This window comes from Xenopus laevis, chromosome 8L (assembly GCF_017654675.1).
Source record: "Xenopus laevis strain J_2021 chromosome 8L, Xenopus_laevis_v10.1, whole genome shotgun sequence".
Classification (NCBI taxonomy): Eukaryota; Metazoa; Chordata; class Amphibia; order Anura; family Pipidae; genus Xenopus; species Xenopus laevis.
Genome location: NC_054385.1, coordinates 115858798 through 115876225, shown reverse-complemented (window position 1 = coordinate 115876225; position 17428 = coordinate 115858798). Strand labels below are relative to the sequence as shown.

The 17428-nt window shown below is 36.9% G+C and overlaps 1 protein-coding gene across 1 annotated transcript; it reads right to left on the bottom strand.

The window, feature by feature from the left end:
* Positions 1 to 556: 556 nt before the first annotated feature.
* LOC108699046 (vomeronasal type-2 receptor 26) lies at positions 557 to 16869 on the bottom strand. The gene is made up of 6 exons (XM_041573948.1): positions 16637 to 16869; positions 14785 to 15076; positions 11745 to 11909; positions 8242 to 8460; positions 3350 to 3473; positions 557 to 1485 (listed from the first exon to the last, which is right to left on the bottom strand). The coding sequence occupies exons 1-6, from the start codon at positions 16867 to 16869 to the stop codon at positions 557 to 559; spliced, it is 1962 nt and encodes a 653-aa protein (XP_041429882.1).
* Between the last annotated feature and the right edge of the window lie 559 nt (positions 16870 to 17428).

Here is a 17428-nt window from a genome sequence, read left to right as displayed (position 1 = left end):
CGATTTTAAGCGAATGATCGAAGGATTTTTCTTCGATCAAAAAAAGCTTAGAAAAGTGATGGGGAAGGTTCCCATAGGCTAACATTGTACCTCGGTAGGTTTAAACTGCTGAAGTATGTAGTCAAAGTTTTTTTTAAAGAGACAGTACTTCGACTATCGAATGGTCGAATAGTCAAACGATTTTTAGTTTGAATCGAAGTCGAAGGTCGTAGTAGCCTATTTGATGGTCTAAGTACCCAAAAAAAAACTTCGGAATTCAAAGTTTTTTTCATTCGAATCCTTCACTTGAGCTTAGTAAATGTGCCCCAATGTATATTCTTCAAGGCAGACCATTATACAGAGTACACTCAGCAGCAGATTCCTCATATATCCAAATAAAAAGTAAATCACCATCAATGATATAGGCTTGTTGATAAAAAGGTGCAACATTTATGAACAGTATTTAAAATATAATTTTCTTGACAATAAATCAAGGAAACAAAGTACATTTTGAACAGTTTTTATTTTTCATTTTTAATTATTAAATAACATCAATATCATTCTGGAACATGTTTTTCTATAGTTGACCACTCTTGTATTGTATTCGCTCTATTTTAGAAGCAGGTTTTCCTTTAACATTGAGTTCTGGTTTTAGCAAAATAATGTAGCATTTTGGAGTAAATATACAAATTAACAGACCAGCTGAAGAGGCCTGGATGGCAAATATCTCCACCGCAACCATGTGTTTGCCTTTGGTGCTCAGGTATGTTGGAATGAAGGAGGCCCAGACACTGCAGAACACCAGCATGCTGAAGGTTATGTGCTGTGCCTCATTGAAACGGTCTGGTAACTTGCGAGCAATAAAAGCAACACCAAAACTCATAAAGGATAATTCACCAATATATGAAACTGCCAGAAAGAAACTTACAATTGAACCTTCATTACATTGTAAAATGATTTTTCCTGGTATTGTTTGGTTATCAGACTCTACATATGGTGGGGATAATGTTAGCCAAATCACACATATTATAAATTCCCCTAAAGAGAAAAGAAAGACCACACACATAGAAAAATTTATTCTGCCCCACCTTTTAGTGTTGTTTGAAGTTTTTGTGGCTTTAAATGCAACCAGAACTGTCATTGTTTTTCCTAATATTGAAGAAATAGCAACAGAGAAATAAAATACAAATGTGGCTTGTCTCAGCATGCACGTAACACCAGTAGGATGTCCAATGAACATGAAAGTGCAAAGAAAGGACATCAGAAGAGCCATAAGTAGGATGTAGCTGATGTTCTGATTATTGGCAAGAACTATAGGAGTTCCTCTGTGTTTTATAAATATCAAAAACACCACAGCAGTCAATAAAATAAAGACTGAAGCACAGCCAGACAGCACATATCCTAACAGATCTTCATAGGATAGGAAGTCTATTGTTTTTTTAATGCATTGATCCCTAACTGGATTAGGCCATTGGTCTGAAGGACATTTCACACAGGTTTCAAGATCTAAGGAAAAAAACTTTAAATTCATTTTTCAATAAACAAGTATAGTGCTAATGATTGTATTTTTCAAATCATGCTTTCTATTTTCATATACAGCTATGTGGCCTGGTACCCAGAATGCTGGGGGCCTGGGGTTTTCCTGATAAGGGTTCTTTCTGTAAATTGGATCTCCATACATTAGGGGAAGAGTCATCAAAATGTGAGTTTAGAGATTAATGAATAAATACTCACCCACATTCTATTCATTCCTGTGGGATTTTTAGAATTGTATTTATCAATGGGTGAAAGTTAGAACTCTCTATTTGATAAATGCGGTTCTAAAAATTCTATAGGGATGAATAAAACATGGGTGAGTTTTTTATTTATTAAGCGCTAAACTCCTTTTCATAATTCATAACCCAATAGGATTGTTTACAAGGATTAATTATATCTTAGTTTCCGGATAACATATTGTACTTTTGCTGCTGGCAAAGAGACACTTGGTAGGGTAAATATAGTTATTTTTTCATACCATTAATCACCATTAATCATTATTTTTTAGCCTATTGCAAGCAGTAAGGCCAGGGCTAGTGATGGGCGAATTTGCGGCGATTTGCTTCGCCGCAAAATTCTCAAAATGGCGCCAGAGTCCTTTTTTTTTGTTTGTTTGACGCCGGAAAACTTTCGCTGCAGTTTTGCGAATTTATTCGCTGGTCGGCGAATCGCAGGAATTTGCAGCAAATTCGCGCCTGGTTAATAAATTCGCCTATCACTAGCCAGGGCTCCTCGGGAACTCCTGACAATGTGCTGGATTGAGGGGCAGATTGAATATTTCTCCCAGCCTCAAGCCCTTGATAAGTGAGCACTAAGGTGCATGATCTAGCACTTACGCACCAGAGTAATGTAACTGACCCCCCAATATGCTATTTCATTTAATATTTTCTTCCATTTGCATTTACACCATGCAGTTCTTTAATATTAACAACTGTTACCAGGTCTGATAGCATTCTTATAATAGTAGTCTTATGCATATTTCTTACATTGCATTTATATACTGCTCTCAGCTTTCTAGGATACATTATTGCATCTTTCACCAGAATCTTTCATAATTATTCATGCTTCATTAGTTGCATACAATACCCTGTAGCACATCTTTGAACCTCTTAATATTTATAATAATCCAGTTTGATGCATAAAGCTTTAGCTTCTTCAGCAAGCTTCAGTGGGAGAATTTTTATAAATGGAACAGAAGTCAACAAACATTTTGCCACACAAACTAGCCATCTTTGTTTCCTACTTGGCATAAAGTTGAAGGCTCTAAAACAACATGCTAATGCAATGATATTTGAAATAAATGTACTGATAAAGAATCTGTTATCCTGAAATAAGCTAGCCCGAAACTTCTGAATTACAGGAAGGCCAACTTCCATTATAATAAAATAACTTAAAATTTTTAAAAAGACTTCCTTTTAGTTTGCAAATGAATCTATATTGGTGACAAAACAATCCTATTGGGTTTATTAAGGGGCTTTTTTTATCAAAGGTCAAATTTTAGAGCTTTGTGAGCCTTTTTAGACCTCAAATGAACTCTCAACTCGAATGTTTTTTTAATTTAAGAAAAAACTTGAATGTAAAAAAGTGTAGTCGGGTGAAAAACTCAAATACTTGAATTGATTGAGTTTTGGTGGAAAAAACTTGAATCACTCAAATTAATTGAGTTTTTCTGTGAAAACCCACCAAAAAACCTTGAACATCATGAAGGCTAATAACATCTTCAAATGGCTTAAAGGACCTCTGCTGCTGACTCCTACATGACCTCAAAAGGTTTTAGATGGTGTATTTTTCAGATTCAATCTTTTTTTTCATAAATTTGTTTATTTGTACACACCTGAAAAATTTGAAATTTCCCCTTCAGAACATGGAACACAGTCAAAGCAGCATGGTTGCCTCCCATTCTGACGAGCTCTTCGGTAGCCAGATAAACACATTTCTGTGCACAGTGATGTGGGAGTCTTTGAAAAAAATAGCATTTAATGTATTATTTATTGAATTACGGACAACCAAAGGCAACAACTACGTGTTTTGACTTTTAATAATTACAGACTGCAGTTTTATAAGGCTGCATGCTGCAAGGAACCAACCACTTACTATGACAGGAGAAACCTGCCAACACCAGTTGTCAGCATTCAATACTGTCACGTCATGACACTGGGCATCCCTGAGTGCCTAGTCCACAGTTTTGTGGAAAATATTGGGTATGGTATTGGGTTTTTGAATACTCAGTTCTATAAGATGTTTGGTTATAATGCTCTCGAATGCAGAATTTCTGTGGTAAAATAAGAGTATATAAGTAACTTACTCCCATATCTAATAAAAGGCACTAAGGGGCAGATTTATCAAGGGTCAAATTTCGAATTTAAAAAACTTCGAAATTCAAATTCAAAAAGACCAACCAAAATAAAATCGAAGGGTTTTTTTGGCCAAATATGTCCATTTTCTGTCGAATACATCAGTTTTCGATCTAATTCAAATTGTAGGATTCAACGTTTTTCCCAAAATAACTTTTGATTTTTCAAAGTCCACCAATTGATTCCAAAAAGGTTTTAGGAGGTCCCCCATAGGCTAAAACAGAAATTCTGTAGGTTTTAGATGTCGAATAGTCGAAGTTGAATTTTTAAAGTGACAGTACATGATAAATTTCAAAATTAGAATTGTCAACTTTTTTTCAAATTCGAATTTGGACTATTCCCTAGTCGAAGTACACAAAAATTAGCTCAAAATTCTACTTTTTTTAATTCAAGTTTTCACTTCGATCTTTGATAAATCTACATATGGTTTACAAAACACAGAACAGATGTCAAGGTTCTGGTCACGGCTCATGCTTCCACCTATAACAGTCACCTTTAGCTTCAGGAGGAGCCCTCCGCTACTGGGATGCCACCAAGTCTTAAAGTGAGATAACCAAGGTGAGAGTTCTGGGCAGGCAGGGGAACCATTATGTGCAACAGGTGAAACAGGGATCAGGCAAAGCATAGTCGTAGAATAGGCCAGGGTCAAAACCAATCAGACATTGAAGTACAGAATCAGAACCAAAAGCCTAGTCAGGGACACATCCCTGGGTCAAAACAGAGTACCAAGTCAGGATCAGAAAGCGTAGTCAAACACAGGCAAAAGTCAGTTCAGGCAGCAATGCAGGGGTGTGAACAGGCAAAGGTCAAGGAACAGATAAACAGACTAGAATCACATCCAGGAATCAGAAATCAGAAAAAGACTTACAGATGAAGCCACTTGATATGTTGGGCAATGTGAATAGTGAATAGGAAATATTTCAAATTTGTGCCAAGCCCAATGACGACGTGCAGACTTGGACAGTATAAGGGCATCTCTGCAACATATTAAGTGGGAAATGCTTTTCACAGGATTAAACACAGAACAAAAATGGGAAGTCTTTAAAATGATGCTTAATAAATATACTTGTTAGTATATTCCCCTTATAAGCAAGGAATGTTGTTGCAAAGCAAAACATTTTTGGTTCAATAGAAGTGTTGGTGTTGAGGTGGGTAAGAAAAGACGTGCTTTTAAGGCTTTCAAGTTAACTGGGACAGCCAAATCATTTATAAGGTACAAGGAGGCCAATAAATCTTGCAAAGAAGCTATAAGGCAACCTTTAGGATCAGAGTGGGGTCAGCTGGTTGATGAAAAAATAAAAGCGCAGATTCTGAACTCATATTTTTCATCTATCTACACAAATGAGGAACCAGTTAATGAAGGTTTCCTTCTTAATAGTCCCATTTCTAGTAATACAACTAATGATGCATGTTTTACACTTAAAGAAATTCAAAAGAGACTAGAACATGTTAAGATAAACAAAGGTACGGGGCCAGATGGTATTCCCCCTAGGGCACTTAGAGAGCTTAGCTCTGTGATTGCTAGATCTCTTTGGTTAATTTTTCAGGATTCATTGAGGTCTGGCATAGTGCCTAGAGACTGGCAAATTGCTAATGTGGTGCCTCTATTCAAAAAAGGATCCTGTTCTCAGCCAGTTAGTTTGATGTCAGTGGTAGGAAAGCTTTTCGAAAGGTTAATAAGATACTGGATTTTATAGCAAATCATAATACGATGAGTGTGTGCCAACAGGGTTTTATGCATAATAGATCTTGCCAGACTAATTTAATTTTTTTTATGAGAAGGTAAGCAGGGACCTCGATTCTGGGATGGCAGTGGATGTGATTTACTTAGACTTTGCTAAAGCATTTGATACAGTGCCACACAAAAGGTTACTGGTTAAATTAAGTAATGTTGGCCTGTAACATAGTATTTGTACCTGGATAGAGAACTGGCTAAAAGATAGACTACAAAGAGTGGTGGTAAATGGAACATTTTCTAATTGGAACAGTGGAACAGTCCTTTGCTTTTCAACTTGTTTATTAGTGACCTGGAGGTGGGCATTGAAATCACTGTTTCTATTTTTGCAGATGATACTAAATTGTGCAGAACTATAGGTTCTATGCAGGATGCTGCCACTTTGCAGAGTGATTTCTCTAAGTTGGGAAACTAGGCAGCAAACTGGAAAATGAGGTTCAATGCTAATAAATGCAAGGTTATTAGGGATGTAGCGAACTGCCGATTTGGTGTTCGCGAACACCGGCAAAAAATGCGAACGTTCGCGAACAGTTCGCGAACTTCGAACACGCGCTAAAATCGTTCGATTCGAACGTTCGAAGGATTTTTCATTCGAATCGAACGTTCGAAGGATTTTAATCGTTCGATCGAAGGATTTTCATTCGAATCGAACGTTCGAAGGATTTTCATTCGAATCGAACGTTCGAAGGATTTTAATCGTTCGAACGAATGGAAATCGTTCGAACGAATGGAAATCGTTCGAACTAATGGAAGTCGTTCGAACGAATGGAAATCGTTCGAACGAATGGAAATCGTTCAAACGAATGGAAATCGTTCGAACGAATGGAAATCGTTCGAACGAATGGAAATCGTTCGATTTTAGCGGTCGAATGGTCGAATGGTCGAACGATTTGTATTCGAATCGAACGCGAACTCAAACTGCGAACGTTCCCAAACGTTCGCGAACAATCGGCGGACGCGAACGGTCGAAGTTCGCGCGAACAAGTTCGCCGGCGAACAGTACGCTACATCCCTAAAGGTTATGCACTTTGGCAAAAATAATATAAATGCAAGTTATACACTAAATGGCAGTGTGTTGGGAGTTTCCTTAAATGAGAAGGACTTGTAGATCACAAGTTGTCTAATTCTGGGCATTGTCATTCTGTGGCTACTAAAGCAAATAAAGTTCTGTCTTGCATAAAAAAGGCCATTAACTCAAGGGATGAAAACATAATTATGCCTCTTTATAGGTCCCTGGTAAGGCCTCATCTGGAGTATGCAGTGCAGTTTTGGACTCCAGTCCTTAAGAGGGATATAAATGAGCTGGAGAGAGTGCAGAGACATGCAACTAAACTGGTTAGAGGGATGGAAAACTTAAATTATGAGGGGAGACTGTCAAGGTTGGGGTTGTTTTCTCTGGCAAAAAGGCGCTTGTGAGGGAAGCCATTGTTGACCACTCCCAATGTTTAAACCATCATATTCTCATATTTTATTAAAAAAACACAACCAAATTCCCATGCTCGATTTGACCTTATTTATTAATAAAATAACCTGAATTAATCAGGTTGTGGAAAAACTTGATAAAATCAAGTGAATGTTTCTGTGTGGTCGCTGGGTTTGTCTTTTTATCTTTGTATGTAGTGAGGGTGAGTTTTAACTGGGTACAGCTGAGCTCTGGAAGGAACAAATAGGGTTGGGGGGGTTTTTTTTTTTTTATAGGGAACCAACATCCCTAAAGAACACTTTCACTTGTTAATCATGAGTAAATTCACGAGCACTAAACAACAAGGCGCCAAAATGGGTCAAGCAAAAAGGGTAATGCGCCGCAGTACTACAAGTAATTGGTGGGTATTTTAGCACTGGCACTGGCACTATTGTTCACTGGCATTAACTAATTATTTTTCCTTCTTATTTAGTACTATTAGCATTGCCACTGGTTTTAAAGGGGAAGAAGAACCAATAAATGGAAGGATATAAGTTTATTAATAATATATGTTAAATTCACAACAGTAATTTAAAACAACACAGGTATTTTAAATTGATAATGCACAGGTATCATGTATAGGTATGGTGAATTGTAACAATACTGGCTGTATACAGAGACACTTATTAACAATATCACTTTAAGGGAATTTTAACCGATTGGGGTTCAATTGTATAATGGGATGCTCCTTTTAAGATTCTATTTTTTCATGCTGCTGTACTGGAATGTATGTAATTAACTGTTGAAAATAAAAAAAAGTAAAGAATAAAAAAAAAAAACACAACCAAATTCCCATGCTCGATTTGACCTTATTTATTAATAAAATAACCTGAATTAATCAGGTTGTGGAAAAACTTGATAAAATCAAGTGAACACCCGAATCGCTTGAATTTTTTGGGCCTTTTTCCCAAATTGATTGATTTTTTTCCACTAAAAATCTGAGGTTTTTTTTCCAAGAAAATGTGTTGTTTTTTTGCCCCAAAAAGCAAGACTGGATAAATTTGAGGTTTAGTAAATAATCACAGGCTCTATAAACCCACTCCAGCTAGTCAAACTTGGAACTGTCTTTTAATACAACTGAATGATTCCTAAAATCAAATTGTATAAATAGTAAGCCATGACATTGTTAATCGTGAAATAAAAAGAATTAACAAATAAACTCAAATCTTTCATACCTTATGAAAATAAGGGCTCCAGGTAATTGCCTTCTCCTTAATAATGAGTTGATCACTACCTGGTAAAAATATACCTATGTCGATCTTTTTGGTTGTTCCATTTTTATAAATGACCCAGTTCAGAATATGAAACATTCCTGGAATATTTCCATCCTTGGTGAAAAAAATTTCCTCTCCAGATGCTGTTTTAAAATGACTGTTTTTTAGGTAGTAGTTAAGCTGCAATAAAATTATCATAGAAAATAACAATTTCACTTTTAATTATTCTATGACATTAATTCTATGACAAGTCTTTTCCCCTCCTTCCCTTGTCTTAATTGCTTTGCTAGTTTTAGGATCATGAGTAACTTTTATTCCGTGCATTTTAAAGGCATCATGATTTTTATGTCTTACTTTTTATTTCTAAATTATACTGTTGATATAGTGAATAAAGTACCCCCTCTTGTAAAATATAAGGATATTATAAGTTACCGGGAAGTTTCATGACCATATAAAAACACAAGGCCGAAGGCCGAGTATTTTTATACAGGTCATGGAACTTCGAGTTAACTTCTAATATCCTCAAATTTTGCAACTGGGGGTACTTTATTTATTATAATACACATGTTTCACTGAGTCATGTGACAGAAATGACATCAGGACTCACAGTTTATAACTATTGACATCAGAACTCACCGTTTATAAGGATATAATTTACAAGATATTCATGGCTTTTGTGTATTATATAGCAAATAATTCACTCTACCAAAATGTTTAGCTGTAATATTGGTGTGTATGCAGTCATCTCAGAGCATTGTACCAGATTCTGCGCTTTCTGTATGGCACCAAAGTGGCTAATGAAGGGTGTCCAGGACTGTAGGGAGGTGCTGGGAGCAAAGGGAACTCTGGGACTGGCTACATGGGGGGAAGGATTGGTTGAGGTCACTAAGGGAGGGCTGGTATAATAGGGGAAGTCGTTTACCCTCCTAATCTTGTGATGTCACGGGCACCTGGAGCGATGTGCAGTCTTGGCAGTTTGTCTGGTCTCCAATAATGGTGATCAATTATCCCACCTCCCTGACCAATGCACTTTTATAGTATACTGTTTCAGTAGGTCAAAATTATGTTACCTGTAATACTTTTAGAAGTGTTTTGTCATAGCTGCTGGTGGGTAATTGTTTTTGGTCCTTGCCATTTGGGTCTGGTCAATAGGGCTCTCTTTACTTGCCCACCGCAGCTGCAATGACTGGCATATGGGGCAACCTATGTGCGGTATAACATGGCAAGGATGGGTTATCGTTTTTTGTCAATTGTTTCAATAAAGCTGTGTCTGACCTCCGCCCATTAAAAGGGAAACCTGAGCCCACTGTTTTAGTGTTAATGTTATCTAAATCTGCTGCAATGGTAATGCTTTATGACACACAAACGACTGGACTTCCCACAGTCAGAAGGAGCCAGCACTACACAAAAGAACTGCTCTGAGGCAGCTAGGGTTGCCACCTGGCCGGTAAAAAATTATGGTTGATCCCAATGTTATTAATAGGGAAAAAAGATAAATATATAGGAAGGCCTTTATTTTTTTTCAGAAAAGGTGGCAACCCTAGAGGCAGCTTTTGTTTGTCGCCTTCACATTTTACTACATACAAACCAAGTCATGTAATAGCAAAGCAGGGTTTCTCCTGCTTTTGAGCTATTCTCATCACAAGAGCAATGCAAATTGTTTCTGACTTCAGTTTGTTCTCTACAATGCTTAAATCTTCTCCAGCCTTCAGGAAACCTGCTTGGAAAAGGTAAGGGGGTTTGGTGTGTAAGAAATCATTGCCTCTCATTGTATTTAATGTAATGGGATCAAAGTTCACCCTTATTCTAATTGTATTTATGGTATTTTGGGTGACACTACTTCTCCCCCTCACTTTATAATATATTTAGGATCTTTTGTTCATTGAAGCAAGTGAACAATTATTTACGAGTGCATACTGTGGCGGTTATTTATCAAAGGTCGAATGTTAAAGATTTTTATACCTCAAATTAACTCAAATGAACTCACAACTCGAATGGTATCTTATTTAATAAAAACTCAAATGGTAAAAACTCGATTCTGCGAGTTTGAGTAGCAAAACCCGAAAACTTGAATTAATAAAAAAAAAAAAAATTGAATCGCTCAGATTATTTGAGTTTTTCAAGCAAAACCCTCTGAAAAAACTCAACATCAATAAGGCTAACATCTTCAAAGGGTTTAAGCAACCTCTGCCATTGAGGTCTACATGACCTAGACATGTTTTCGATGGTGGATTTTTGGATTCAAGCTATTTCCTGAAAAAAGTGAGTTTATTTAATCCAAAAATTTTAATTTTGACTGAAAAAATCAACTTGAAAATTTTTTGAAGAAACCACAACTTGAACCCTATGTGTATATATCTACTGTATATCTCCTTTACTGTACATGCCAATTAAAGCTAATGGTATATAGGGCAGTTTTTAAACTGGCAGAGAAATGCCTGATGCCACCCTAAATGATTGGGGAGCCAGTATAGGCAGTTTTGTCTGTTCACCCACTTGCTAAAATTCAGTTCAGGCAGCTGAATCTTTCAGCAGAGGTGTCACGGCACTGCTATCTGGGTAGCTGCCAATTGTTCTGATGATAGGCTGCTCATGGGCTGCTGGGGGAGAAGGGAGAGTGGTTATATCACTCCAACTTGCAGTGCAGCAATAAAAAGTGACTGAAATTTATCAGAGCACAAGTCACATGGCTGGGGGTACCTGGGAAACTGACATCTGTCTAACTCCATAGCAAAATTGGCATTTTCTTACACATATAATTTGGAGTATCCAGCTGTATATTGTGTAGTATGGATACAAACATATATATATATATATATATACATACTAACCTTTGATCTCATTTTGCCAGACTTTTCTTTAGATGGCAACTCCAAAATATCTTGTAGTAGATGTATTTTGTCTAAGGCATGTGCTAGAAAGTAAACAGCCATGTATATTGTGTGTTCAATGCGATGGTTACGTTTATGTTCTTGCAATAAATATTCTTCAACCTTATGTGATTGTGGACACGTAAAATTCAAAGCACTGTGCTGGAAAACACCTGGACATCCTATAGTTAGTGCCCAAAAAAGTTTTATAAATGTATTTTTTAGCATATAAGTCCAAATGACTTGTGAAAGGAATCTACTGAATCCAGGGATGTCTCCCTTTGGAAGGGAAATTAATAATGATCCGTTTATTGAATAAAGATATTTTGTAAAATCATATTCAGTAACAATATCCAGGGCCATTGAGGCAATCCAAAGTCTTTGTGATAGCAGTTTGTAACTAATGGGTCTTAATAATACTAACAGAGTGTTTGTTCTGCAATATAAAATAATGACTTTAACAGAGGAATGTTTAATCATCTCAACAGCTTCCATAGCACTTTTTTCCTGTTTATTTGGAGAACTCGATATTGCTTTTAAAAAATCCACACAGATTCCCTTTCTCCCCATCTCTTTTCTCAGCTCCTCACTGACTTGGTGATTGCTCTCATCATCTGATGCAATGATTCCTACCCACGTCCATCCAAAATGATTTAGTAATTTTATGATAACTTGGTTCTGAGAATACTGATTGGGAACCGAATGATAAATGGATGGAAAGTGATCATTAAACACAGGATCCAGAGCTCCATAACTTATCTAAAAACAAAACCAGAGTAGCAAGATATTCATACTTGGAGCAGACATAGATGGTATCTAGGATCATACAGGTGCTGAATTTGTTATCTTGAAACCCAGTGATATATTCAGTGCAACTTCACCCATTGTGTGATGCTGCACACACGCAACTGCATTCATTTTGGCAAATTGGGAGCAATCGTGCTGGTCCCGGACATAGTTATGTCAAATTCAATGCCACTTTGCATCCACAATGACACTGGAATTCTGGGTAAAACCCAGCATTGTAGGGGGGGAGGGTGTAATTGTGCTTGAAATTGCACTTTGCCTCACTGCACTTGTAGATGTAATCGAGTCTTTATGTTTTTGGGTTCTATTGAACCCAATGGAAAAAATCTTTTTACTAAACAAAGCAATGTGCTTGTGCTGTGGCCAAAAACTAAAGGGTAAAGGGTTTTAGAGTACCCATAAAACCCTACAGAACAAACCTTTGTCCAGAGGACTCTATTCAGAATGTACATGGGCCAATACCTGCTGCTTTCCAACTTCCAGTAAGTACCAATGCTCCCATTTAGCCTGCACTGATGAATTATGCACATCATTTTGGTATTGAGATCCAAATTATGGAAAGATCCCTTATGCAGAAACGCCCAGGTCCCAAACATTCTGGATAATAGATCCAATAACTGTTTTCTTCAGCTGAAGAATTGTTGGGTTTGCCTTGACAAAGCTTATTAGCGAAACGCGTTGGCAGAGCCTCTCTTCACAATAATTTGATTTTATTTGTTGCTCATACTAGTTCGATCGCTTTGGAGAAAAAATTTTTTAAAAAAACTTTTTTAACTGAATTTGAATACTCATAGCCTGGTCCAGGGAACCGCATTCAATTTATTTTATTCTCTGTTATTTATATGGCACTGGTGGATTTGTGGTTTTTTATGATATTTTAGCTCTTTTAAAGAGATAGGTTATGTAATATACGAGACCACAGTCCTCAGTGTACTACTTTCTCCCCGTGTGGGGTCCCAGGGCTTAGAAAATAATAGGCAGCAGTTTCTTTGGGACTTCTCCACCTCTACACTATTTTCATTTTCCTACTTAATTTTCCTTGAATGACGGTGCTGGTTCCTTTTTCTTAACTAATTTTGTTAATGAATTACCTTTTGATTATATAATGCACTAGCACTTGCATAAATTATTTATTTCGAACCACACGCAGTCGTTGACTGTAATTAATTTAGCACTTGAACTTTATAACTTATTGAAATTTTGAATTTATTGTATATAGACTCAGTATATAAATCAACAAGTTGGCACTAGCTATTTTTAATCCACAGAAAAAGCAACTCTATGCTTTTCTGAAGTTGTTTGTTAATTGCTTAATATTTAATTAAACTTATTAGAAGGTTTTAATTAACCAAGCAAGTTCTCTTTATCAGCACAAGCACTTTATATCTATTAATTGATTGGTTCACGATATAATTTAGATAATTTATTTAATTTATTAGAGAGTGCGGGGGCTTTTACTCTCATTTTCAAATAGTTGTTAACAGTAATTCACGCCTCCGATTCTCCACGAGGTAATATTTAAACTTAAAGGACAGCCTTCCTTCCTTGTATTTAAATAAATCAAACCAATAAATTACAATTGTGATAGAGCTATATGAAAGTTTTGTTTACTACTGTATATGGTATAAATACTCATGTCAGGTAGAGAGAGATCTCTGAGCTGCCGAATGGTTCTGTATTTTGCTCTTGTTATAAAAATTAAATTCCTTCTCTGAAATACAATTTTCAAGGTTCTGACTGCAAGTACTTGGGGTTTGATATACGGACTGGACTTAACAAAAGCATATTGTGGTAATGTAATTACATTTGCAACCTGTGAACCAAGTTTAGTAACCCACAGCAACCACAATTTAACTGTTTTTGGGCACAGTTTGGTTCTTGGCACCTAGTCCTTCCAAAGATCTCTTAATAATCCAGGCAGTGCTACCTTTTACAAAGTACCATCCCTTGGTAGAAAGGTAGTTGCCCCTATGCACTGAAATACACACACATACAAGACTTTTCCTTGCATAGGGACTACACATTTGGAACACTGATACTATTCTCCCATGGACTAGTCCACAGGCATTCACAGATAGCTATGTATTGCTGTCATGCTCCATAGTGGCATCCTGGACAGTTCTTCTCCTGAAAAGCACTTTTCACACCATGCAGCCAATTGGTAATTGAACTTTAACTCTCTGGTTGAATAAACTGATAGGGCACCAGGGGTTCATAAACAGAAGGTATTTAAACTATTGTGCTGTTCATCAGAAACTGTCTCACGTGGCTTCTCTAGCAGTGCTTACTCAGACCAGGTATTAATGAGTGTCTGCGGAAGAGCACACAGTGTCAGTTCCTGATAAAGGGCCCTTGAAATGTACCTCTCTTCCTGCATGTGTATGTCCCTACTCTATCAAGTTGAACCCCTTACCAATTCCCTTCTATTTTTATTGTTGGAGCATCAGGCTTTTTTTAACTATTCTGATTCTTATGCTTACACCTAGAGTGAGCTATAACAAAGAATATCCTCACATTACCTTCTCCTACTTAAGCCTACCTCGATCTCATGCACCACCTCCTCCACCAGATGGGATCTAAAGAGCTCAAGTACATAAAAACTCCACTTAAAAAATACTAGGGAAGCCTGACATCTCTTGGCCAATAAAGAAAACTAACAATTAATACTATCACCTGCAAAAGGAAAAAGAGCTTCATCCCAACTGCAAAACAGGGTTAGCTCCTATGAGGGCTGCCTTAAATAAAGATACCCAAAACCTTTACACTCTTACATCAGTATATATGTATATCAGTAACAATGTTTTAAATGTCATTTAATTGTTTATACCTGAGGGTATCCATAGATCTGAGTTATTTCTGCAGTGACGTGAGTTTGAGATGATAACAAGTGTCCAACAAATGCCACCAACTTTTGATCTTGTTGACAGATATAGTTCAGAGCTGGGTTTTCTTCCTCAGATAATAAGCTGAAAGTGCTCATTAATGCAACTACTTCACTGACACATGAATCATAGATGTGGTATCCTAGAGTAATGTTGGGTAAAAGCTCTGTGCTGTTGTTGATCTCCTCTATAGCATATATAAAAGCCAGGACTTGAGTCAGATACTGAAATGTAGGTCTGTTAAATGAAGAGAATAATTCAGAATTGCAGATCTTAAAAGACTGCCATGGTTTAATAGCTATTTTGTTTCCTTTCTTGTATCTTAATCAATGTTTTTCATATTAGTCATTGATCTGCATTTCACCATGAAGTTTCTAGTGAACTTATTCATTTTACAACTCCAACTGACTTCTACATTGTAAAGTCTGCATGTTTAAGTTACAGTGTACCTTTAAGGCAAAGAGGCAGGCTGGGTAGGAGGAAGTAACAGGAAGTAAGAGGAATAGCATTAGGGTAGATAGCAGAGGAAGCAATGAGAACTGTACTGAATAAAACTGAATCTTCACTCCCTGCTGGATGTGTAATCTTTGCAGTAAGCACACATTGTGGGGCAAATCTACTTACCTCCGAATTTGCACCAGCGTTGCCTTCGCCGCACTTCCCCTGGCATAGATTCGCCAGGGCTGCACAAATTCACGAAGATCCGAAGTTGCGCACAAGTTACCGATTGTTTGCGAAGTTGCGCTATCCATGTTACAATCAGCGGTTCGAAGTTACGCTAGTGATCAGAAATTTGCATACCGCGTGCAGTTAAAGTACAATGGCCGCATATGCAGCAGAAAACACATTACAGTACACAAGGCCAGGGAACCTTAATAAATGTGTTCTAATGCCCTACATATGTGCCCACAGTATAGTTTATGTGCCATTTGTTATCAAATGAAGGGGGGAAGGAGGGTACCCTAAAGAAAATCCCTCTTTTTCAGCCTATCACCCTTAAAAAGTAAAAGACGCCAGCGTTTTTTGGCACTAAGAAAAAATTTCAACTTTTTGTGGAGCAATCCCTATCTACTCTATTGCACTTCGCCTGGTCTGAGGTGGCGAAGTAAAGTCTGGCGCAAGAGGCAACGTTCACGAAAATCTGCAACTTAGTGAATTAGCGTAGTTACGTCCCTTCACCATAGCGCAACTTCGCCTGGTGTAATGGTGCGAAGTAGTGCTAGAGTAGGTCCACTTCGCTAGCGAATTTACACCAGCACCCGTTAGTAAATCAGCAAAGTAACAAAATGACGTCACACTGGCGATTTTTCACCAGTGTTAGCCTCGCAAAAAGCATAACAGCACCAGGGTAATTATCAGTAGCAACCTACCAACAATCGTGTTTATTCACTATGAGTTCGAAAACTAATGAAAGGATCAGATTGGTTGCCATGGTCATCTGTTTAGGGGACAAAGATCATTTAAACATACTCTTGGAAATTACTCTTTAATGGCATCCCAAAATCCCTGTTGACATTCATAGGAGTAATATAAAAGTAGTAGTAAGGAATTCTCTATATGTTTTCAGTATCATTTTTGCAACATTGCCTTTCTAGCTGTATATAACACACTAATCATGTTTAGGCTATTCACAAACAATATAAGGAATTTTTACTTGTGAAGTGGAAGCCAAGAAGAAATATTTTAATGCCTAACTGAAAACTCAGGCATTTACCTTCCCCAAGAGATTAAAAGAAACAATGCATTAAACTTAATAGAAATGTGTCCCACATTAATTTCAGTAACTGTGTTTCTTACCCTACACAAATGACACCACTAGGGGCTTCTTCAAAATCATGAAGTCCATGAGAAACAAGCAAAAAGATTTGTAGGATGCCTCCTATTATTATGTCTCCATCAACAGCATATACCAGTGGTTTAGTATACGAATTAAGTGCACATGTTTGTTTGGATTCTGATGTCTGATATTCACCAGGAAATATAAGAAGAACTAAAATTAAAATAAGCAAGTACCAACAATTATTTGCCATCTTTAGCAAATATGGTTTCATGATGCAGAGGCATTTGCTAATCCAGCTATAAGATAAAAGATATTCCAAGTCAGGCCCAAAGATTCATAAATCCTCCACTTTTTCTCAGTCAACATTGCAAAGTATTGTATTGTACTGCATTGTAAAGGCAAGCTGGTTTTATCTGTTTTTTTTCTGCAATAATTATAGATTTGTTTTATTTTTGTTCAGAAAGTAGAAGACTGATGTTATGCCTGGTGTCATATAATTATCTATTTTTAAACGAAACTATTAGTGACAAGAATAAACAGTCTATATAAATGTTAACCACTGGAAATTTTGGATATAGTTTGAGAAGTAAGATGGCTTTAGGATTTTGTATTCAGAAATAAACATAAAGGGACATTTTTACAAGGTAGGAAATTTAGGCCAGTTCAGGCATGTACTTTGTGAGTAGATTTGAGTTGTTTGCACCTAATTTGTGAACTGATTGGAACACACAAAATATATAGGCAAAAATCTCCTCAATCATACATGAAAGGGGACATGAGATAAGATGATTAAGCACAGAGCTCATCAA

Bases quoted from the DNA above. Each gene is read 5' to 3' on its own strand.
- LOC108699046 (XM_041573948.1), bottom strand. From the start codon at position 16,869: ATGGCAAATAATTGTTGGTACTTGCTTATTTTAATTTTAGTTCTTCTT. The intron at 15,077-16,636 runs GTAAGAAACACA...TTCATTTAACAG, and splicing joins AGTGGTGTCATTTGTGTAGG to ACCTACATTTCAGTATCTGA. The intron at 8,461-11,744 runs GTCAGTGAGGAG...ATTTTATTGCAG, and splicing joins ATGATGAGAGCAATCACCAA to CTTAACTACTACCTAAAAAA.